At 37.3% G+C, this 25,288-nt stretch overlaps 1 protein-coding gene across 5 annotated transcripts in view; it reads right to left on the reverse strand.

Moving 5' to 3' along the window:
- The window catches only part of NLGN1 (neuroligin 1), a 962,685-nt gene that overhangs the window by 754,782 nt on the left and 182,615 nt on the right, over positions 1–25,288 (reverse strand). For 4 of the 5 annotated variants that reach the window (XM_070791785.1, XM_070791780.1, XM_070791771.1 and 1 more), the window contains exons 1-2: positions 22,527–23,209; positions 2,308–3,119 (exon numbers count right to left, since the gene is read on the reverse strand). In XM_070791785.1, the coding sequence (XP_070647886.1) occupies positions 2,308–2,800 (493 nt within the window). In that variant the 5' untranslated portion in view covers positions 2,801–3,119; positions 22,527–23,209. Of the gene's footprint in view, positions 1–2,307; positions 3,120–22,526; positions 23,210–25,288 lie in introns of those variants that run through there. The other variant, XM_070791763.1, reaches the window with a different exon arrangement.

The raw sequence follows: 25,288 nt of genomic DNA on the forward strand, positions 1-25,288 counted from the left end.
GTTATACTTACTTATTTGCTACTTACTTATTATTTATTAATAATATAGTAAATACCAAAGTAAACCAATTTTTTAGAATTCTTAATATAAAAACACAATTGATGTGGACTATAAACTACACAGACTGATGTAGGTATCTATAGATCTTGTCCTCAGGCTAATTATAAATTAGTTCAAAGTTTGCCAAAGTAAATAGCACAGCTTACATACTTCTTTGCCAACTGTCTCATAAAGCAGATGGAACCAACAATCTAAAGGACAATGAAAAATAACTTTTTTAACAAATCCGTTTTCTTCTGAAGTTGTATGAAAAGAAAGGTCACTTTCTCACTAGCTTACCTTTTGATGTCCTAATCATTTTTTGATTGTACACATTTTTATGTATTATGCTCTATTTATGCATTCTTCAATAGCATCTTTATTTATGACTTTGTGAATCAACATCTTTGTGATAGGAGGCGAAAGTCACTTAGCTAATTACACATGCTTGATAAGCTGCATAATAATAACCACTGCAGCATTGTACATTAGTTGAAAGCATGTAAATTACTGCAGTTATTCTCATTTGGGAAAAAACAAGAGACTTTTTTTTTAGTTACTTAAAACATCTTTGTTGCCTCCATATCCACCTTCTTAAGTATACTATTCTTTCAGCCCAAATCATGACGTTAATAATAAAACGAAGGTTAAATCCAATTCTATGAGTCTAACCAAAGAAATAAGAACAAAAACAAAATTCCAATTAATGCAAATACAGTTAAGGACTTGGTTATATGAAGCTTCTTCCAGATAATGCAATTGTAGTAAAAACGAACAGTTTAGACACTCCCCACCCCACACAGTTGTTGTAATGAAATCTGACTTGGTCCAGCCAGGAGATTAGAAGTGCATACAGAGAGAGAATGTACAGCACTAGAATATTAATATGACTTCTGTATGAAGATTGAAAATTCGGCAAAGTTATAGTAAGGTCAAAATAACACTTAGATAATTTACTGCCAGAGAAAATCATACTCTCCTATGAGTGATTTACTGGATGTTATATAAAAATGGAGTGTGGACAAGCTACATTCAGATGCAAGCTTGCAGCTGTCAGTGTCTACATTTGCTCAATCTGGCTAGAGGATGATTTGAAGGTTGATTTAATTGTAGCTTCTGAATCATGTTCTTCCCTATGTTTTAAATTGTTTAACATAAATATAAAAATGTTAAAGCAATTTTAAGACTGTAAATATTTCGTATAAAAAGCTGCAAATCCCTTTTTTTTTTTCTGGAGGAATGACTGAAAATAGGAAGACTGTCTGGGAAAATATACCATTACTTAATAATGGTGATTGCCCAATAGTTACAGCAAATATGAGAAAGTTCATAGGGTCTTCAGAGAGAACTAAGGATAAACAAACAAAACCCAGGTTTTTGTGATCTGTTTCCTATAAAAGAAACAGGAATCTATTATCTACTAAAAAAAAAAAAGGTTCAGAGATCAAAGTTGACCAGCTGGGAAGGCAACATCTTTGGTTACCCTGCCGGCAACGTAATTACCTAAGTATCTTCTCTATACCCAAACTCAAAGCAGAGATTCAAATCCTGCCCATGCTACCAGCGCCAACACAAGGCTCCACCAAGGAGCTTTGTCAACGTCTAGTCAGCTAGAGCTCTCCTCAACCATCTCTCTCTTCTTTGACAGGCTTCATTAAATTCCAGGTGTCACCTAGCCATTCACTTCCACCATCAGCAAATCATCCTTAGGGAGAATATCTTGTTCCTCCTCTGCAAGCTGTTTCCCCCATTTTTTTATTTCCACTTTTATACATACCTCCTTTTCTACATATTTTCTTGCCGGGTTTTCTGGCACATTCCTTGGATATTCTTTTTACTGAAAAATGAATAGAAGACTAGAAAATAACATGGCGCTCCATCACAGACCGCCGGAACATGCAACACCACTATCTAACTTAATATGCTCCTGCATTTACTGAGTGCGAGATCCCCGACTTGGCTGAGTCTGCACATGCAATGGAGAAATGTTGATGCATCTTCTCAGAAGTCATTCGGTAGGAAATGGAAATTAGGAACCCATTTCTACCTAAATATACGTGCTGCAGAGGAAAGAAAAGGAGTAGGCACAGGGAAAAATAAGAACAGATACACTAACACATATAAACAGAGAGGCATGCACGCATGTAAAATATGTCTACATGCCAACAGGAAAAGCCATGCATGCTATCAGTGCATACAGACTAATATCGTTAGAATAAAAGAGAGAAATAGAAATATATCTCCCTGTTTTTCCTGTAGTAAACTCACCATCCTCAGTTGGGACGTATATGTTTAAATACAGGCAATCTTCACTCTGGTCTTGTACATACGATGAAACCACATCCAAGTTATTAGTAAACCACACAGGAAGCATGACTTCCGGCAATCTGCCATCAATGATATTCTGGGGGCAGACAGGAGCAAACTGAGTAGCATTCCTGATGTCGGACCAAGGAGACGGTGGTTCCGGAGGCTGAAAACGATGTTCCCCTGTTGGCGGGGCTGCATATGGAACACCAAGAAACTGAATAACAGGACCCAGAATTTCATTATTGAGTTCTTTCTTGATCCCTCTTATTTTGCCAAAGTTGGTAGTCACCAGGGGGTCTGCATCATCCAGTTTTTGTGAGAGCACATGGGCAGCGTGAAGCAAACAGCTTAACACACAAAGAGTCAATGAGGCACCCAACCCCCTGTGTACCAAGCAGGTCATGACTGCTCTCCAAACATAATCCGGCCACGTGCATCTGGGCACTGCCATGGTCCCACATTAGTTGTGTAGTTGTCTGGTTACAGTGAGTCAAAGGTATTTGTATCCACTTGAGAAAAACCGTATATTGGTAGACTACACCTCTGATTTCTTAAAGGCGAGTTTGTTAAGAAAAGCTCAGAAAGCTCTTTGTGCAGCCAGTATCTCCACTGATTTCATGTGTATTGAAGTAACATCTTCAATTATCACTATTTATCAGACCATATCCTATTGACTATTCTGTTTTCCATCGTAGCAATGTGGTGAGAGTGGCCACTGACTGTACATTTCCCGCTTACAAATCAAATCCAGTTGGCTGCAGGTCTATATCCTAGAGAAAATGAAAATAAATAATTAGTACAAACGAGCTAAAATAGAGTGATAACTAGATGTTTTACAAGCTACAGAAATACATTAATAGTGGCTGGAGTCAGGTGAGTTAAATGCTACCACAGGAAAATTATGCTTTGATGTAAGATGACAGGTAAAATAACCGAGTATTAGAATATTGAGAAACTTGCCTCCTGACTTTATACACATTTAACAGACAGCAGTTCTTGTCAAAATATACAGTGTCAGGAGAATTTCACAATACAGTTTTTTTTTAAATACTGAAGGCTTATGTTAAATTTTTCCTTTATTGAAGATCTTCAATCATTTTATGGAACCATAGTATTAATCATCAAATATACTAAAAATTAGGACTCAATAGCAGAAAACCTTTTTTAAAAAATATTGGTAGGGGATTAGTGGAATCGAAATAAACTTTGTAAGAATGACTATGTTTATTAAACAAACAAAGTATGGGCCCAATCCCATGTTATACAGATAAGACAAAAATAATTTTAGAACAAGAACATCAATGCTAGCTCAACTATAATCATTTAGTGCAACTAATTCTGAAAGAGATGGGCATACCAGACCACTTGACCTGCCTCCTGACAAATCTGTATGCAGGTCAGGAAGCAACAGTTAGAACTGAACATGGAACAACAGACTGGTTCCAAATAGGGAAAGGAGTACGTCAAGGCTGTATATTGTCAGCCTGCTTATTTAACTTATATGCAGAGTACATCAGGAGAAACGCTGGGCTGGATGAAGCACAAGCTGGAATCAAGACTGCCGGGAGAAATATGAATGTCCTCAGATATGCAGATGACACCACCCTTATGGCAGAAAGTGAAGAAGAACTAAAGAGCCTCTTGCTGAAAGTAAAAGAGGAGAGTGAAAAAGTTGGCTTAAAGCACAACATTCAGAAAACTAAGATCATGAAATCCAGTCCCATCACTTCATGGCAAATAGACGGGGAAACAGGGCAAACAGTGGAAACAGTGGCTGACTTTATTTTTCTGGGCTCCAAAATCACTGCAGATGGTGATTGCAGCCATGAAATTAAAAGACGCTTACTCCTTGGAAGGAGGGTTATGACCAACCTAGATAGCATATTGAAAAGCAGAGACATTACTTTGCCAAAAAATGTCCATCTAGTCAAGGCTATGGTTTTTCCAGTGGCCATGTATGTATGTGAGTGTTGGACTATAAAGAAAGTGAGCGCAGAAGAATTGATGCTTTAAACTGTGGTGTTGGAGAAGACTCTTGAGGGTCCCTTGGACTGCAAGGAGATCCAACCAGTCCATTCTAAAGGAGATCCGTCCTGGGTGTTCATTGGAAGGACTGATGTTGAAGCTGAAACTCCAATACTTTGGCCACCTCATGCAAAGAGCTGACTCATTTGAAAAGACCCTGATGCTGGGAAACATTAAGGGCAGGAGGAGAAGGGGACAACAGAGGATGAGATGGTTGGATGGCATCACTGACTCAATGGACATGGGTTTGGGTAGACTCCTGGAGTTGGTGATGGACAGGGAGGCCTGGCGTGCTGCGGTTCATGGGGTCACAAAGAGTCGGACACGACTGAGCGACTGAACTGAACTGAACCTTATAAGGTCAGTCTCCTTGCTATTTCTCAAAAGTATACACAAAGTCATTGGCTACAGTTCCTTCACCTTCAATTAAGATTCAAGAATTTAAAAGACAAATTACCATTAGACACAACTTGGAAAAGAGACAGAAGTTGGCATCATTATTTGCAGATTTTTTTAACCATCTAGTTATATATTTTAGGCCTTCCCTGGTGGCTCAGTAGTAAAGAACCCACCTGCCAACGCAGGAGACATAATATATATATTTTAGATATCAGTAAAATTGCAACAGGAAAATGAATTTTGAGTCAAAGTCAATATATTTTAAATTAGAAATGTTCTTACTATCTGACAGAAATCAAAGGAACAGTACAAAAAAGAATGTGGTAGTTTAAAAGAACAACCATACCTAATCATAACATCCTGCATATTGACACTAATCAAACATCTAACACTGACTACCCAGTCCAACTTAAGACACATCAGAATAAAATGTAACGTTCAGTGCCATGCATTTCACAGCATACCTTACATTAACTGCAAAATACCAAACAACTCAGCAAATTTGTCTTCTCTTGTTCAAGCAACTTTTTAGAGTGCTTAGTTTGAAAACAACAGTGTTGTTTTGTATTATAGATGGTTCTATCCTGTCATTTTATGGGAAGATTCCTGAAGAAGTGCTGGTCTGGCAGTGAGGCTGCCCTGACTTTGTGTTAAAACTATATAGGGCAGCAGGAGATTTGATTCAAGCCTGGTGTTCCCTTAGCTCTAAACAATTCATCACAGATGGCAATAAGGAGATAAATGTCTTTCTTCAAGAATATCTCAGTCTGTGTTAATTCGCATACCTTTGCTGTGAAAGCATATTAACATACAAAAGTCAGGCTTAGACCACCCCATTTCTGTGCCAGAACTCCAGCATCTGTTGAAGATTTAGCTACACAAACTCATTTCTGTTGAGTATGTAATGCTCATTCTTGCACAGAATTGTGGTGGGCCGCAATTAGGTCTTTTCTGATCACATTTTGGTCTTAAACAACTAGGTCTTTCCTGGTCACATTTTGGTGTTAAAATGCAGCATTTTTGACACCTAAAGTAGAGAACCTGTGGTGAGGATTTAAAAGTCTCCAACACCATATTTTATACAGCCTAATCTTCAATAGTTATTTCTAAATATTCATTACACACTTACATGCTCATCAATAATAAAAAAGTACTTGTTTGGTTCCTAACAAAATAACTCTCATTTTCATGCTCACAAATCCTTAACTGTGTTAAAAATAAAAGGGCTGCTGTTTCCCACTAATGTGCTACTTTAACACAAATTGTAGAGGATGAGAATTTTGCATGCCATGGCAAGTTTTCAAATTCTAATGTTTAGCTTTCGAGGTTACAAAAACATCCCATTATACATGGGCTGACCTGTACAGGGAATTATAGTATGGACCCTAAATAGTTTTCAGAGGTCACTGTTATAACAACAGTTGCCCAAGTGCAATGTACAAATATGGCTAGTTTAAATAACTGAAAATTTAAACGTGTGTGTGTGTATTAGTTGCTCACTCATGTCCAACTCTTTGCAACCACATGGACTGTGTAGCCCACCAGGCTCCTCTGTCCATGGGATTCTCCAGGCAAGAATACTGGAATGGGTAGCCATTCCCTTTTCCAGGGGATCTTCCTGACCCAGGGATGGAACCCAGGCCTTCTGCATTGCAGGCAGATTCTTTACTGCCTGAGCCACCAGAGAAGCTGTGTGTGTGTGTGTGTGTGAGCGCACGCCAAAATATAGACTCTCAAATTTGTTGTTAGGAAATTTTTCCTATTTATTGGTGTTTCCTTGGTATATGCCAAACCCTTAGCTTTTAAACCTTTACACCTCATTTACAACAACCCTATAAACTGGGTTCAACAGTTATTCCCTTTTTACTCACAAGGTATCAAGACTTAAAGAGGTTAAGTGCCTTGGCCCTGGTTCTCAGCTCATCAATAGCAGATCCAGGAGCCCACTGGCATCTAATTTAAAGGCCATCCTTTTGATCATTACACTAGATACAGTCTCTAACTTCACAATTAACACTTTAAAAAAAATTGATCCTAGTGCCTTTAAAAATGAATTGTAAAAGTGTTTTATGTTCCTTCAGAAGATAGACTCTAGGTAAATTCTCTGACAATTTCATAGAAACAGAAATTTAAATGCTTACCCTGTTCTTATTGGAACTTTGGATTTTGTTACCTTTTTCTAATGACTTTTAAAAAAATTATTTATTTTAATCAGAGGATAATCACTTTATTGTGATGGTTTTTGCCATTCATCAACACGAATCAGTCACATGAAGACATGTGTTCCTCCCACTCTGAACCCCCTCCCGCTTTCCTCCTCACCCCATCCCTCTGGGTTGTCCCAGAGCACTGGCTGTAGGTGCCCTGCTTCATGCGTTCACTTGTATTGGCCATCTATTTTACATATGGTAATGTACATGTTTCAATGCTAGTCTCTCAAATCATCCCACCCTCCTCCCACTGAGTCCAAAAATCTGTTCTTTACATCTGTCTCCTTGGCTGCTCTGCATGTAGTATCGTTATTACCGTCTTTCTAAATTCCATATATATGAGCTAATACACTGTATTTTTCTTTCTCTTTCTGACTTACTTCACTCTGTATAATATGCTCCAGTTTCATCCACCTCATTAGAAATGATTCAAATGTTTTCCTTTTTATAACTTAGTAATATTCCATTGTGTATATGAACCACAACTTCCTTACCCATTCATCTGCAGATGGACCTCTAAGTTGCTTCCATTGTAAATATTGTAAATAGCTATTGTAAATAGCACTGCAATGAACATTGGGGTAGATGTGTCTCTCTCAATTCTGGTTTCCTCAGGATGTATGCCCAGCAGTGGGACTACTGAGTCGTATGGCAGTTCTATTCCCAGTTTTTTAAGGAATCTCAACACTGTTCTCCATAGTGGCTGGATCAGTTTGCAAGATTTTGTTACCTTTTTTTCACCTTTTTTAATTTTACATTGAATGGGTGTTCATATGCATTTACACAAGATCATTTTAAAATAATGATGAGTAACCAAAAAAAGCCCAACTTTATAAGAGCACAAATGTCCATTAACAGATATTGACAGATGAACTATGATATATTCACAAATTAAAATTCTATACGTCAGTGAAAATAAGGAACATAGACCTAAATATCAACATGAGTAAATCCTAAAATTTTTGAACAAAGATTACATACAGTAAAATGTTATTTAAATAAACCTTAAAATACGTGAAACAAAACTACGCATTATTCACAGATGGATGAATATGTAATAACACATGATTTATTATCCATGGGTAAGAAGAAAAGGATATGAAATTAGTTCTAGCAATTAATTAATGCCATTAATTGATTAATTGGAACTATGAATGATAACCTACAATGGGACCGTAAAAGACCACAATTAACTACAGCAAGTTCTAAAAATCTAAGATTTTGATCATGTTGGGTGATGTGTATACACACATGTGAATACACACGTGTGCACACACACCTTTGTTGAGGAATTCTCTACATTTTTCTGAATGTTTGAAGTATTTCATAATAAATATTGATTATACATTAAAATAATGAGGTCAGAAAATCCTTATTCAGCAGTCCAGGCAAGTAGATGAATTTACTAATCCACACTGGATTAGCTTTCCTCTGACTTTTTAGTAGGTGAAGATAACTAGCTCACAAATTCCTCCATTATTCTTCTTTGCTTAAGGCATGTGCAATTCCAAAGGGACTGCAAAAATAAAACAAAATCAAATGACAAAAACAACAAAACAAAATAAATAACATTTAAACAAAACATCAAAAATGGGAATATATTATCTCCTGCATTAATTTATCATAATACCTGGTCCATTAACTAGTTTGTTCCTGAGTGACCCAGATCAGAGATGATGCTAGAAAGAATATAAAGAAATTTCTAGAACATTAAATATTCACAGTAGGTGGACACATTCATCCAATTCTTTCTTTACTCAACAAACATTTATTGGGTATCCATGATATGCATGCTGTTGTGCTAAATCTTACAAGAATTTAATGATAAGTACAGCCTACTAATTGTTTCCAAGTAGCTACAATATTGAAAAGAAACATCACATTAAAAATGGCTCTACTGCAGGTTGGAATGTGACATGTTTTCAGTAAATATATAATTACAGGGAGTTGGAACCCAGGAAGGTGTCTGCAACTTTTAGCTTTACATAGCCTATTATGTTGTATTTTTAATATTACCTATATATTTTCTATTTTACTTTGTTTTTACTGATTGTTTTCATTTGTTCAATCCAACCCCACCTACTGAATTTTTTATTCAGGGGCAAGAATTTTGTGTTATTTTTATATCCATCGTAAAATCTATGTGAAAATCCTTTACCAAGTGTAGGCATAGGTTGCAAATGATCTGGACTGACCACACACTTATTACCAAAGCTGCTTAAAGTTTGACCAATGCTACACAACCGATAGTTGTTATTCACCATAGTTATATGCCATAAAGTCACTGCAAACACTGAATTGGGAAATATGGATCCATCGCTCAAAGAGAAATGGATCTGTGTGTGTGTGTGTGTGTATATATGTATATATATGTGTATATATGGGCTTCCCTCACAGCTTAGTTGGTAAAGAATCTGCCTGCGATACAGGAGACCCCAGTTCGATTCCTGGGTAGAGAAGATCCACTGGAGAAAGGATAGGCTATCCACTCCAGTATTCTTGGGCTTCCCTTGTGGCTCAGCTGGTAAAGAATCTGCCTGCAATGCAGGAGACCTGGGTTTGATCCTTGGGTTGGGAAAATCCCCTGGAGAAGAGAAAGGCTACCCACTCCAGTACTCTGGCCTGGAGAATAGTCCATGGGGTCACAGAGAGTCAGACACGACTGAGTGACTTTCACTTCACACTTCACACATGTATATACTTATATACATATTTCACATTGTTGTGAATGAATTCATCCCGGTAGATTCTATTTTCTTTATTTTACAAAAGAGAAAACAAAACTCAAAAGTGTTTAGTGACTTGTCTGAAGCCACTTCACTAATGGGCTTCCCAGGTGGCTGAGTGGGTAAAGAATCCCCCTATAATGCAGGAGATGTGGGTTTGATCCCTGGGTCAGGAAGATCCCCTGGAGGAGGGCATGGCAACCCTCCTAGCCTTGAGAATCCCAGGGATAGAGGAGCCTGGCAGGCTACAGTCCATAGAGTTGCACAGAGTCGGACACAACTAAAGCAACTGAGCATGCACGCACCTCATTAACAGATGTCAGAGCTGGGATTCAAATCCCCTCTACCTCACCCCAGAGCTGGAGCTTCTTGCACTGCAGTGCACTTTCTACTGTCTCCATGCTCTGATCATCTCTGTGTGGGAGTTGAAGCAAGAAGTCAGATCATCACCTTGCTCAATCTCAGCAGGAAGTGTGCTCATGTGGTGACTCACATTTTTTGCTGCTTTGCTCATGTCTGTGAATGACTGCAAAAGCACTATGAGTATTGACTTTGGGGTTAAAAAAAATTTAGTGAACAGGCAAAACTGTAATACAGATCCAGGAATAATGAAGACTGACTGTATTAACTAAAGAAAAATTATGTTTTGTATCTATGAATCTATAAGTTATTTTGAGGTCAGAACATATTAGCCTTGTAACAGCACTTAGTAATAATAATGGGATTTAAGAGTTGCATTTCATAATAATAATGTCATAAAATTTCATTTAGTAACATCTGGTTTCAGTGGAGTGTAGCAGTTTTCAAAAGCCAAGCCTGGCCATGCAACTGAAATGTGCTTTCGGGAGGAGCTCACTGTAAAAGAACCTGACCATCAGCAGACTGTGGGCTTCCTATACCAAGATGCTTCACATTCACACTGGTGGTGGTTCAAGACCTTGAAACAAGGGGTATCCCATGAGACCCAGGAGTGGGAGAACAAAGAAGCCTGAGTCTGAGTTTCCAGGCCCCATTCAGTGCATATCCTTCTCCTGCTATTGCTCTATTTGCCTGTAATAAAGCTGCCCAATGAGTATAAACTATTTGACCACTTAATGTAAGTAATGTGCAATTAATTCACATAGTAAGTAATTAAAAATGAAAAGAATAAACAAATGTATGCAATCAGAAAAAAAAAATGTTAGGCTTTAAAAGAAGAGACAGGTCTACTTCAAGTTAGTGGAACAAGAGAGTTCATGAATCAAGAGGAATATGAGCTCGGCCTCAAAGAATTAGACCAACATTGATGGTCACAGAAGGAATTCTGGGTAGAGGGCACATTCTAGAAACAGTGGAAAATATATGTAGTGAATAGTGTGGCGCTCAACCTCCCTGAGGGCAAGTTCACACTCCAAGGCAGGAAGTCCACACCAGTGCACAAAGGTCTGCTCTTCCTTTCTCAATGCAGACCCACTCAGAGGGGCCATTCCAGCCCCCAAGCTCCCTACGGAAAGGGGCCAAGGGAGAGGTTGGTGGTGATTCCCTGGTTCTCCCCGCCTGGGTGCTTTTCCCAATGGCAAGCCCAAATAAACTTTTAACAAGCAAATCTTCATCTCAGAGTCTCTTTTATTTTTTTCCCTGAGAAACCTGAAAGAAAGGAAAAAGAAGGAGCCACATTTGAGAAGGGCACAGTTTGGTTTGGCCAGAACACAGAGTAAGTGAGGCTGAGCACTGGATGAGACTTGAAAGGCAGGCTACAGCCAAATCAAGCAAGCTCTCCATTAAAAGGCTAAAGAGTTTGGATATTTTATTCACTGGATGATGAAAAGCCATTAAATAGACTTAGGAGGGGGAAAGTATTATCAAATATATTCACAAGAAAATTAAACTGGCAATACTGTGGAGCAGAAATCCCCAAAGTAATGGGCTTATACCCCACCACAAGAGGACCAGATGAGAGAAGGGAAGTAAATAGTTGAACTTCTATGTATTATAATTTTTTATAAAGCATAAAGAGAACAAAACTAAGCTTGATAATATGTATACATGGTTTCATACCAGTGACCTCACACAGTTGTATGTTGCATACAGCACTTGAGATGTTCTTGGGAAGGTGATGGTTCTATTCTGTAGTGGATTTGCCAGGAGTAGCATTTTGTTGTTGTTACTGCTCCTTTTCAATGTTTGGTGATGTATTAGAGCTAATACCACTGGATAAGCACATTTACACATTTTTCATCATGTTTTAGTTAATATAAACCTCACAAAATTGACTACTAAATTAAGTTTTCCCCACAAGATAAATACAGATTAAAAGAAAGTACTAACAATAGAATATGGATGTGAAACGAGCAGAAATGAAACCTCTCCTGGTTCTAGCATAAGCTCTTTCTCAGCTATACTGCAAGACTGAAAATAATGACTACCTTGTCATATATAATAACAGGCAGAAAAAATATTTGAAAACATGAAGAAGATAACTTTGAAATGGAAATACAGATACATTTTAGTAGCTCTGACCTGTGCCTTAAGAATCTCTACAACTTTAGATATTAATAAATAATGGGAAGAAGCTATCAAGTTTATAAGATATTAAAAAAAAACCCTGACTTTTTCTCATTATTTGATGTCTATTTTTGTGTTGTGTTGCAATCTGATAATAGAAAGATTTATCAAGGAGTATAAATATATATATATTTATACATATATACATATGTATACATATATACATAAATATACTATGCTTAGTTGCTCAGTCATGTCTGACTCTTTGCAACCCCATGGACTATAGACCGCTAGACTCCTCTGTCCATGGGGATTCTCCAGGCAAGAATACTAGTGTGGGTTGCCATTTCCTCCTTCAGGGGATCTTCCAAACCCAGGGATTGAATCCAAGTCTTCAGCATCACAGGCAGATTCTTCACTGTCTGAGCCACCAGGGAAGCCATAAATATATATTTCATAATTTTTATGATTTTGTTATCAAAAACAGAGTAGTATATGACCACAAACATGTGGAAACCATTACCTCAGTAAATGAACTGGTGGGGAAGAAACCAGAAACAGTTTTATTTTCATATTTTATACATCAGTTTGAAGTATAGTTAAATATATCTAAATTTATGTGAAAATGACATCAAAACCAGCTAATATTAGAGATCACAGCTACTTGCCAAGCTGTCTCAAGCACTTTACATTAGTCCTCACAACAAACTTATAATCCAATTATTCTTATTTGAAAGGAGGAAAATGAGACTTTATATGGCAAGATAACTTTCTCAAGACCACAGAGCTTAAAAAAAGAGAGAGAGAGAGACAGAGACAAGACTCCCTACCTCTTAAAGAATATGCCCTGTGTAGGATACATGACATTTTGCTCCTGAATGAGACTAACTCAATAAAGTCGCGTGCTCAGTTTGAGAGATTTTAGAAAGAAAAACACAGGACACCAACAGGAGGGAAATATGAGGTTAACAGGCATAATTTGGAGCAGATGGCATGAAAGTTTTCCCAGCAATGTTCCATCACATGAGGCAAAGAGTAAATGACAGAAGTTAGGACTGAGGATAAACAAGGTAAGAATGATGGAATTTCAAGGAGCAAAGGTTATAAGAATTGGTCGTTTTAGTATTTAACAGATTAACTAAATCTAGGGAAGAAAGCAAGCAGTACCAGAAGGGCACAAGGAGAAAACAGACAGGATTAGAACCAAAAGTCACATAGATGGGAATATCAAAGTTCAAGAGTAGTCATGTGGAAGTTCAAGTGCTATCATAGCCCATGTTGTGGCCATACCAACATATAGCTATGGAGAACAAATGTCCTGACAAGTATATTCTGCAATGATCATCAATTAATTAATAACTTCATCAATGCCAGCACCAACTACCACGAGTAAGAATTATCATCTCTGTGGAACAGATAATTAAACTGAAAATCAGAAACACAAAGCCTCTGAAACATTTTTCAATTAAAAAAAAAAGAACACAGTTTTATGAATGTAGGGAGTTTCAACAAATAGAAAGAGATAAGGCAGAAGAATTTAAAGGGTTTAAAGATAAACCCTGCCTCCTCCTCAATTTTGCCCAGAGCCCCCTTCCAGGAGGAAGGGCAGGCAGGTATCTGCGGGTTCTCAGTTTACAGCCCACTCTCCCTTCCCGTCACAGAACATGTAAGCAGGGTTCTACTTGTTCTCTCTCTCCTTGGGCTACTTCCACTCTGAATGAACTTCTCCAATGATGTAAGCCAACAGTAGAGAAAATAGAATGGTAGGAGAAAAGGCAAACTAAAATTTGACAGTAATAAGAGAAAAAAATTTACCAACAAAATATTTTAAAGAATAGCCAGGAAAAATTGTAAGTATATTTCAGATATTATACCCGGTAACAGGAGGAGAAGGGAACGACAAAGGATGAGATGGCTGGATGGCATCACCGACTCGATGGACATGAGTCTGAGTGAACTCTGAGAGTTGGTGATGGACAGGAAGGCCTGAAGTGCTGCGATTCATGGGGTCACAAAGAGTCGGACACGACTGAGCGACTGGACTGAACTGAACTGAACTGAACAAACTATCTTAGTGAAAATACAATTCTAATAAAAACAAACAAACAAAGAACATCACTGAGAGTCCTGGTCAGTGAATTCAATCCAACTTGTTTACCAAGATTCTTCCTTCCTGGGGAATACTCTTCCCATTAGATTTTGCCTGGAAAGACTCCAGCCAGGATCCCTCAAGGCCATTTGAACTAACAAGATTCAAATGTCAGTTCAGATCCTCCCAGCCACAAAAACACTCCCTCTCTGCAACTCTCAAAGCATTTGTTGCCTTTTTCCTTCGGGGACCTTTAGTACTTTTCACCACAGTAATTTGTAAACTCAGATTCCCTATTCATCCTTATTACATCATTTAGTGCCAAGCACTGGGAAGACCCACAAGAAGGAGATAGTCATGGTGCTGACACTCACAGAGACTAAAGTTCAACAGGGAAGACAAACTTTATGTAAATCCATCACACCATTTAGTTATAAATGCTTTGCAAAGGATAATTCTTGGAGGGGAGAGTTAATGAGTCTTGAGTAAAAAGGATGACTGTCCTGAAGAAGTAATCTGTAAACTGGGTTCTGACAGATGAGTGGAAGTTGACAGGGGACAAATCCTGTCAGAGGCAAGAGAAGACCCAAACACTGTGAAGCCTGGGCCTCTCTGTGAACAAAGAGTTAAGTGTGACTTCAGAGAAGGGTGAGGCATCAAGCCAAAAAATCGGGATGTGAGATCTTACCCCAAGTATGATGAGAATAATTATAGTCACAAAAATAACAATCAGGTTAGCCTTAATATTTGAGAAGAGAGGCTATGGCTTTTGAACAGTTGATTTGAAAGCAACCATCCCCAGAACAATTAATTACATTGTAAGTCATTAGAAAATATCTCTTGAATGACTAACCCATTCATTCTATATATTATTTTTCTTTCATTAACCCTACCCTCAGATTTTATTTATTCAACTGTGATACATGACCGCTGTGAAGGCATTATCTTAATTACACTTGGCAGCAAAAGGAGATATAACAGAAAAGAGGTGAAGATAAATAGAAGGACAATGAAAATTCCCCATCATGCAGAGGTGTGGAGGCATGTTCTTATAGACTGGTGACTAATTTTGTTACCATTTGGGAAAAAAGTGAGATCTGAAGATGCCATAACAGCTTTCTGACAGCAGAAAGAAAAAGAGATCAAAGTGATAGCATTTCCTTCTGCATTCTACAACTGAATATTTCTACTAAGACCATCATTACAACAAATGGCTAAACGTTAGTGAGTTTCTCCTTTATTTTATTTTGGGGATCAAGCGAAACAATCCATTTAACATTTGACTATATAAAATAAGTTTTATTTCTGTTTACTCTGAACCTACTCTCAGAATCTCTACATATTAATTGCTGTTTTAAAATCTACAGAAGAGGGTTAACTTTCAAAGGTGGAAGGACATTAAAAGGATTTGAAGGACAGCAACTGTAAAACAGAATGTTTAAAAATAAAAGCACAGGCAACTGTTTTAATGCATACGTCAAATACCACAGGACACATATTTAAAACCAATTGCTGATGCTGTGACTCTCCTAGAAGAAAATGAATAATCACTCAAGAGCTCAGGAGAGACAGCCAGGTCGAGTAGATTACTTCCCTTGATATTACACTGAAGCTTTTGTCTGAAAAGGGCTACTTTGGGGCTGCAAGTCATTGTGTCCAGAAGCATGCCTGCCAGGATCTTAAGTATGCCTTAGGTAACTTAAGTATGCCTGCCAGTGTCTTTATAGTGAAGACAGTACAACCTAAGAGCAGTGCTACCTTCTCAAGTCACTGTTGAAGTCTATTCTTGTTTATGGTGCATTGTGCCTGGGAAGAGCGGAGAACTGCCACTCCTGGTGCCCTGCTTAACTGAAGTCCTCTTTAAAAATCCTGTGCTGCAGACAATGGCTACAACGTTGGCAGAGGCAGTGCTAAGTTTCTCAGTGTGGCCCTGTGCCAGGGTGAGTCAATCTTGACCCCTTGCAGGATGATTAGCAGAGAAGGGGTAGTTAAACATTTATCCCCATTCAGTCCTAGGTTTCTGCAGGAATTGGCAAATACTATAGTTACTATTGTTTAGCGAGTAACTGTCTGCTAGGAACTGGACTGAGACCACCAACTCCTTTCATGTAAGGTACCAGACAACAGTAAGGGTTCTGTCACTCCTGATTTGGCTTAGAGCTCAAGCTTTGCCCCAAAGTGACAGACGATTATACTTGCAATCTTCTTCAGATATTCACATCTTTTATTTCCTTTCATATTACAGTTCTATTAGTACTAACAATAACAAAATTCAAAGCAATACTCTATCCATGTGCCATTTGTGTAACGAAACATCAATGAATACACAAGAATTTAATATACACATAAGTTTAAGTGAATTCACCATTTAAATAAAGTTGAACAATAGGAAACTTGTAACTATAAATTTTTTAAAAACTGAAAAAAGAATTAATGACCAAAATGCCAAACATGATTATATTTTAGGTCTTACTGTCCATGTTTTAAGTGTTTGCATTAGTGCTTCCAAAGTTCCTCGAGATATCACATTTTCTACACAGCAGAAATAACTTTAATATTCATTTTGCTAAATTATAACCTCGAATAATCCTATTATACTTGTGAGTCCTGATAAAATAATTTATCACAATAAATAAACTACATAAAAATTTCACTAAAAAGTTTCAATTCTTATTTGTCTTTAATTAAAATTCAATCTTTTCAGTATATTTCTACTTTTGGAATTTGCACATAGTTTTAAAATATATATCAATTAAAAGTAACAACTGACTTAGGTTTGGAAAAATTAAAAGCAAAAATGAAGAGATCAGGTATTAAGCAAGAGGTTACATATTTAGTTGTTAATATGCAAGACTAGGATGAGATTTTTTTAATCATTCAGCAATATTTGTCAGTTGCTAGTAATATGTTAGGCACTATTCTGGGTGTTGGGAGGAAACACATAGCTTTGAAAAGCCAGACAATACCCCCTGCCATTATAGAGGTTATATAAGCTATACCACTGTATTATTGCAGCATGTAAAATGTATTACTCATATATTAAATAATTCCTCAGGTTTATTACTAAAGACCACAGCTTTAAATAACAGAAACTTTTGGCAACAATCTCATTGCAACATATGCATTAGAATACTGGGCACAGTTAAAGAGGTAAAGACACTAAGTGACTTTATTTTTTTACCTATAAGAAAAAGGATAGATAACAATGTCACATGTGTGTAAAGTTTTGGACAGCTAAGTAATATAGATTTAAATTAAAAATGACAGATGCACTGACTTGAAACTTGAAACATAATGGTTACTGAAGTGAACCTTTACTCCTTGTAGCCTTATGGTCAACTATTAGATGGCTGAGTATGATTTTTCAGGTCTTAATATTGACAACTGTTTGTCAGTGTGATATGTGGTAATCACTGTTTTTCTGGTTAGTTGTGTCATAAGGGGAATGGTGGACCTATGGGAAAAACTTATACCAACAATAATTCCAAGTTAGTTTTTATCAAGTCAGTATTCATTGATTTAATGAGTGACCATGTTAAATTTCCAAGCGTGGAGTATTCCATATGAAAGTATGCACCATAACTATCTAAAAAAAGACAAGAACATTTTCAATTCACTTTGAAGTGTTACAACTAACCTCTTTTTTTCCTCAAAGACTCAATATTCACTGGGTATTTCAAAGAGGAAACACCCACTGTTACACATAGGTGATGCCAAAGGTGTGTATTAGAATAAGTTAGCCTATCAAACAGATGTTGCCAAAAAGACAGTTGTTGAAGAGCATGTATAAGACCTTCATGCTATTGCCTGACTGCTTCCCTCTTTCAAGAAGTATACATTAAATACAGACGAAATTCTAAGGAAATGTTTGCCCAGTATTCTGTCTCCTCTCCAACTTCTGCCCAGATGTAAAATGCCACCACCAAATAAATAAATGGGCAAACATACACAATTTCTAAAATTTATTTCTAAATGCCCCAAATCAAGCAGAACCATAGGTGCAGGTAAATTGATACATGAGCAGTCCTCTTACTGAAACACCACCTACTGCACACCCAAAGGGACGGCATGGATTCTGACTGGTAGATTAGGTAGGCATGTACGGTATTAGGAAAACTGACCACAGAAAAGTGAAAGGCTACTGTGTGGCTACTGAAAGGCTACTGTGTCTGAAGGGAACTGGTACAGAACATGCCTGGATACAGTTAACATATTAAACCAAAACTGTTATAGAAAAGTGAAAACTCTGAAATAGTGTATATTCTTTGATTTCATAAGGCAGAGCCAAGTGCATCAACTTAAAGGCAGGTCCTAAGATGTCAACTGCGTTTAGTAGGTCTAGTTTCAACCCGGAACTTTCTTTCTTGTCATGTATCCCTGTGGTTTTTGATTTTACATCTGCAGTAATAACTTAAGTTGCATTTGTTCCAAAATGAATTTCATGCTTAACTTGTTTTTCTTAATTAAACTTTCTTTAGCAGTCCCTAATATGTGTATTATTAAAACTCATTAGTCCTACTCACGCTTGCTTGTCAGTTTTTGGCTACACATTCATATATTGAAGTGTTCGGCTGCTATATATAGGAAGAAAATTAAATAATAAATATGGGGATTGAACGTTTTATGAGTGTCAAGATGAAAGAGTGCCTGCAAGGCCCATAAGGTTTCACACAAAAGAGGCATTACTGCTAAAGCTAACATGCTGACACATCTCTCATCTATAAAGTCTGCAGTAATGGCAGCAGTAAAGCGTTTTGCCATTGACTAGAATTTCTCTTACATGCAACGGAAACAGGCACAGAACAGATTATATTGACTGTTATAAAAAGAATTCATATAAAATCCTCCAAAAGTTTAACGTCTGATAATTTCAAATGCCTGGAGTGATTTATTAGTTTTCCTTAACTTCAGTTAAGCTTAGAGTTGACAGTCTCTCTCTCTTTCACACGTTTGCTACCATATAGGTGTTTTTTGTTGGGGCGGGGGACAGAAATAATTCATATCCTTCTATAGTAAGAGAGTGACAGTTGACATTATCAATGTGATGTCATTAATAACAAAGGAAAAGTAATCAAACCTGTTAGTATTAAGAAATTCTTCTTAGGAACAGTTGAGAATGTTGCTATCCCACAAGATTAAGAGGTTACCTACTTCAAAATGTTTTAAATTATCTTTCAAAAGGCATTTAAAAGGACACCCTAGATTTATCATGAGTCTTCTATATGTTAATTTTTCAAAGATTTTCTGGGCTTTGCAAATTTGAAATATTAAAAACTGAAGTTTTAAACTAACTCTAAGTTTTAAGTTTTGTTTTAGCATTTCTTGACAAAGCAAAAGAAACAGAAGATTTGCATTTTGAGATGCCATGTGTTAAATTCCAACAAATCATTAAAATAGGATTGCCCTTTTCATTTTGCTTTCAATTAAGAGTGGAGCAATTTCCTTTAAAAAAAAAATCGATTGGTGTAGAATAACATTTAACTATTTAAATATCTCAAAATCATGAAACAAATCTGTAGCAAATGTATTCGCACCCCCTGAATGTTAGGCCAGCTAGAACACATGGAAGGGTTCTAGGGATAGGTGCAGCAAAGCTCCAGTGAAGCAACGTGAGTTATTCATGGTGATAAGCCTTGGGGAATCCAAAGCTATTTCTCATCACACACATTAGAAACCATGCTTGTCATCTTCAGGGCTAATTGAGAGTTTCTGCTTCTTTATCCCAAACTACCACATTTTGTGTATTCTGTAGCAAAATTGGGACAAATGATCATAGGCCACCATGTTCTTTTTAACAGTCATGACCAAAAAAAAAATGTTATTTGAATAAAGTAGAGCAAATGTAACTAAGTGAACTCTTGAGGTTTTTTAATAGTTCTCAAAATAATTCACTCTATTAATAGAGAACATTTATCTAACTGGGTAAGTTGCTCTTCGTTTACTGGTTATTTGGGGGTATATTATTATTAACTTTCCAAAGTGGATCTACCACCTACAAAGTTTACCAAAGTTTTATATTAGGAACTGCTTGTAGAAACCACAGAGTGGGTTAAAGTTTTCACCTTTCATTTTCACTGCCAAAAGAAAATGGAACAAGGGGCCACAAAGTATTGATTATTCTCGCCAGAGGAAAACACTGTTCAGTCATGACAAAGGCACTTTAAGCTAACTCTGCTGGCTTTCGCACCATTGCGCAATCCATTACCACTGGGTCCGTGGTTGTGAAAGATGTAAATTAACTTTTACAAGGACTTCCTTTTTCATGTATCATACTCTCCATCTACTTTTATAGTATCAACATTATATTCTCTACTAGCCTATAAAGAGGGATTCTAATCCATCTCACATTTGCCTTCATGATATATTTACTATTATATTTTGTTATTTGTTAGCTGTCTGTTTTAACTTAAATTTTTAAAAAGATGTTAATATTAGTGGACAGTGTAGCTATGATCAGTGGCTAGAATGTACTAAAACACAGAATATCCATTCTTCCAGCTCATGCTGCACTTAAACCACATGACTTAGTGTTTAAAAAAAACAAAAAAAAAAGGCAAACCCAGCCTCTGAGATACCTTCTTAAAACTAACACGCCTGCAGGATTTCTTGCTATCTTTTTAATCTCTAAAAAAACTCAAAGTCTGCAGTAATAAGTAGTAACTTTTCCACTGTAGAATCCTTGGGAGACAAGAGTTTCATTTTTTGCTATTTAATCTTAAAAAGGAAAAAGGAATGGCATTGATCTTGCTTCAGAATTTAGCCTTAAGAAACACACATATACATACAAATCCAAGAAGAAAGTTTGGTGAGGCTCCTCTTTTAATACCAGAATGTCTGATGTATCTGGAATTCTTGAAGTACTTGGATGATGAGTGCTTTAGATGACATTGAAGAGTTGCCTTTCAGTGAGTTCACGATGAAGAGGTTTTAATGCTAAAACAATAAAGGTATATGGTATCTACATATATTTCATAGTCTATAAACAGAGACCCCTGCAAAAATATTTGATGCTCTTCTTTAAAATAATAACATGTAGAAAATACATTATTTTATGTTTTAACAATTATCTATTTCCAGTGTAGTCTAGTGCAGCTGAATGAGGTTTAAAATTTAACGAAATGGCCTTAAACAGGAAAAGCCAACTAACATTCTGAAGGTATAAGGAGCCTATGAAGGCAGGGGAGTGCCTTAACTTATTTAACATATCTATATACATATTTTAAATCCGTTCTCTCTACGTAATTGTTCTGAATCTATGCGGACTCCAAAATTGGTTCAGAATTATATGCTTTTCTGGATTCCAAAGCAACTTTTAGTTTCCTTAGTCAATTAATATTCACTCATTGGAGTGATTATTTTTAATTACATCTACTGAAATTTATTTCCCTTCCGTAAATAAAGATGAGCTTTTGTTGAGAGCAATGAAATAATATTTTAAAAGAAAAAAAAAAGCTCTTAATTCAGCAGCAAGAAAACGTCTGGAAACGCGCGCGCAACCGCTCAGTAGGAAAGAAAAGCCAGTAAGTGGCGAGGCAGCCAGGGTAGGCATGCATTGGAAATACAGCCGGCTGCCTGGCGCACTTGCCAGCCTGGGCCCTCGGCAGAAAGGCTGCAACGCCTTCCTGGACTGGTCCAACTCGAAGAAAAGTTACCTCGGACTGTATTATGCAAAGTCGTACAAGTGAATTACAAGACAACACGTGTGGCCGGTCACCCACTCTTACAGTATCTATCCGATGCAGTGAACCTGTAACCCTTTAGTGTTCGGCGGGGAGGAGGGAGAGGCGGGAAGGGGAAGGGAGAAAGAGACAATACGAAAACGGCCAATCCCCCCTGCAAAATTCCCCTAGAAGCCAAGACAGCTGCCAAAACAACGGCAGAGATAGCAGAGATTTCTACTTGGGCTTTCCCCCTCCACATGCAGGTTTTTCCAATGCATCGCTGCCTCCTCTCTTTAAAGTATCAGTAGGAGAAAGCACTAGATCCAAGAGGGATCTCTCAACTGAGAGATTTTCAACGCAAAGTTCAGAGGTTGGAGGATTGCTCGGCTTTCCCACTGATGCCACAAAACACGGTTTTTAAGCTCGATCTAGGTAGCTCCCTAGAGATCTACCGGAGATGTGCGAGGTGGTTCACATCCCCCCACTTCACTCCCCATTTCAGAAGCACCGCGTCCGCAGCACCTTCCGCGCAGCGGCACACAGACCCAGGCAGCCCCCTCCCAATAAAAGACCCCAAACTTACCCTCAATAAGATAAATCCACAGAGGGAGCCCCCTCATCTTTGCCCAGTCCCCTTCCAATAATTCAAGGAGACAGTTTCTACAACACTTCGCCGTCAAATTCAAGCTGAATTGCTCCAAGTATTTACCAGTTCCTAGACGCTTATTCTGGAATCTTGAGCATTCGGTAATTCTTGTTTGACAATTCAAGATGCTTCCTTTATTTGTTTTTTTTCTTCTCTAAGCAGCCGCAACCCGTTTTGCGCCCCCCCCCCCCCCACCATTCCTTTTTTTTTTTTTTTTTTTTTTTATTCACCCACGGACACTTCCAAAACGTGTCGATTGATCCTTTTTTCTCTCCAGCTGCAACCACGATCCAGAATCCTTAGGACCCGAAGCCACCTCCATGTAAATCCGAGCATCAGGCAAGAAATACAAATGATCAAACAACGTTACTTCTTTCAGCTGCAATCAGATAATCCTACTAATCCAATAGATTTATCTCGATTGGAAATTGACCTCAAAAATGAATCCCTGGTGCTGATGTCCAGTAGAGCGATTTCGTAGCCCTGTTCGGATGACCAAAAGAACTGTGGATTCTTTCTTTCTAAAATGTTTTTGGATTCTGGGTGCACAGCTAGCAAAAAAATGCCGAGGACCCTGGTTTTCCCCTAATATAGGTTTCCACTCCAAATGAGTGCAGGATGAAAAATGGTACAAAGATACCCCTAGTGGCTTAAGGTGATATTGCAGGGATCTCATTTTCTTTTTTTCTTTTTTTTGAAATCCCTGCTCTTCACCTTCCCCCCTCCCCCCCCCTCCCCCGCGACCCCATATAGATAACTGGCTGCTGTGGTAGTGAAACAAGAAGGCTGACCGTAGATTACCATGAATAGTATGTGACTACTTGAAAAAAATCGTTTGATCTTTCTTCTTTGTTTTACTTTAAAGACTGAATCTGTGCTTCTGTCTCCTCAGTATTCCATCTTTTTCCTACAGAATTTTTCCCAGTGGGATAGAGTAGCTAAAAGGCCAATTTGGGGCAGCCAGTGATTTCAAAGCAAATGTATTTGCTTCATGAATAACTACAGATATCAAAAGAAGCCTCAGTGTGCCTGAGATATGCTGGGTTTTTTGTGGGGGAACCTAAGGAGCATATACATATATTTGTATATATGTATACATATACTCACACATATATATGTATATACATGCATTTATGGCAGGTTTTAGAGGAAAAAAAAAAAAACAATGCAATGAATTTCAGGATTCCATTTGGTAAGCAATCTCCCTTAAACTTTACTGTGCCTACCAATAACCTAGCAATCTTTTCAAAATGAGGATTCTGATCTAATAGGAACAGGCAACGGATGAAATTTGCCTTCACAGCAAGTCTTCTGACCACACTCTGATTTATCAAGGGCCCAGTAAACTCAGGATGCTTGATTCACCTTCCTGCTGGTGGGTGTAGTAGCTGCAAGGACTCCAAGATTTTCTTTCCTAATTGACTAAATAATTAAACCTTTTTTAGTGTAAGAGCTACTAAGGAGTCAAGAGATCTTACTTCTACCACTGGTTTTGTTATTAATTGGCTATGTGACTTTGAGCAGTCACTTTTGACCCAGGGTTAATTTATCTATTAAAAATCAAAGAGTAAACTCAAATAAATTAACAGGTATACTTGTTCCTGGATGGAAGACTTGACTGTAATTTAATCTATAAAATTAAAGTAATTATTATTGAAAGCTCATGTAGTCTTTCATAGAACTTGAAAAGTTAATTCTACAGTTTGTTTGCAAGAGGGAAGGGTCAAAATTTGTCAACACAATTTTGAAGAACAAGGTGTGGGGAATTTCTGTATTGACTATTAACATTTAATATACAATGGCAGTAACTGAAGAATTGTAACTTTGGTTCGGAGATAGAAGTTAGTCCAAGAAAATAGAATACAGGACTTAGTAATATATCCCCACATTTATGGAAACTTGATAAATATCAGGTGGCATTATGGGCAGTACAGAAAGATGAATTATTCAGACAGTAAATTAGGCATATGAAAAAAAATATATGTTCATCACAAAAGTCAAAGCATAGATTGAGAGGATATATTTGCTATGCAATGTTTGGTTACATAATCAAAGAAGGATTAGTATCCAAGTACCTAAAGAATTCTCATAAATCTATAAAGACAAAAATGTTATTTAAAAAATGACCCAACAAATGAATAATTGACAGAAGAGGATTCTCAATGTTCAATAAACATCTGAAAAAGGTATTGAATTTCCCTAGTTACTACAGAAATGCCAGTTAAAATGATGAAGTATCATTTCACAACTATGAAATTGGCAAAATTTTGTAAGTCCAGCAATAAGAAAAACTTATGAGGATATGGAGAAACCATGAAGGACAGGTAACAGTACAACTTCAGAGAGAAGTTTAGCAATAAAGATTCTTCCATCCCCAATTCCAATTTCTCCACTCCTGCATTCTTTTCTGTGTCTCTACACATGTACAGAAAATAACCATTATAGAATTACATGAAAAAGAAAAAAACAGAAAAGAAACTTTGGATATATAAGTGAACAAGGAATTTATAGAATATTCACATATTGTAATTTACATGCAGTAAAAAAGAAAAATGAATGCACTGTAGCTACTTGAGTTAGCATGACTGCATTCAGATGCAATGTGGAGCTGCAACAACAAAAGCAGGGTGCAGAAAGAAAACTGTGGGTTGATACATTTATATATCAAGTTTGAAAACATTATTATGTATATGATTATA

The sequence above is a fragment of the Bos indicus genome, chromosome 1, assembly GCF_029378745.1.
Source record: "Bos indicus isolate NIAB-ARS_2022 breed Sahiwal x Tharparkar chromosome 1, NIAB-ARS_B.indTharparkar_mat_pri_1.0, whole genome shotgun sequence".
Classification (NCBI taxonomy): Eukaryota; Metazoa; Chordata; class Mammalia; order Artiodactyla; family Bovidae; genus Bos; species Bos indicus.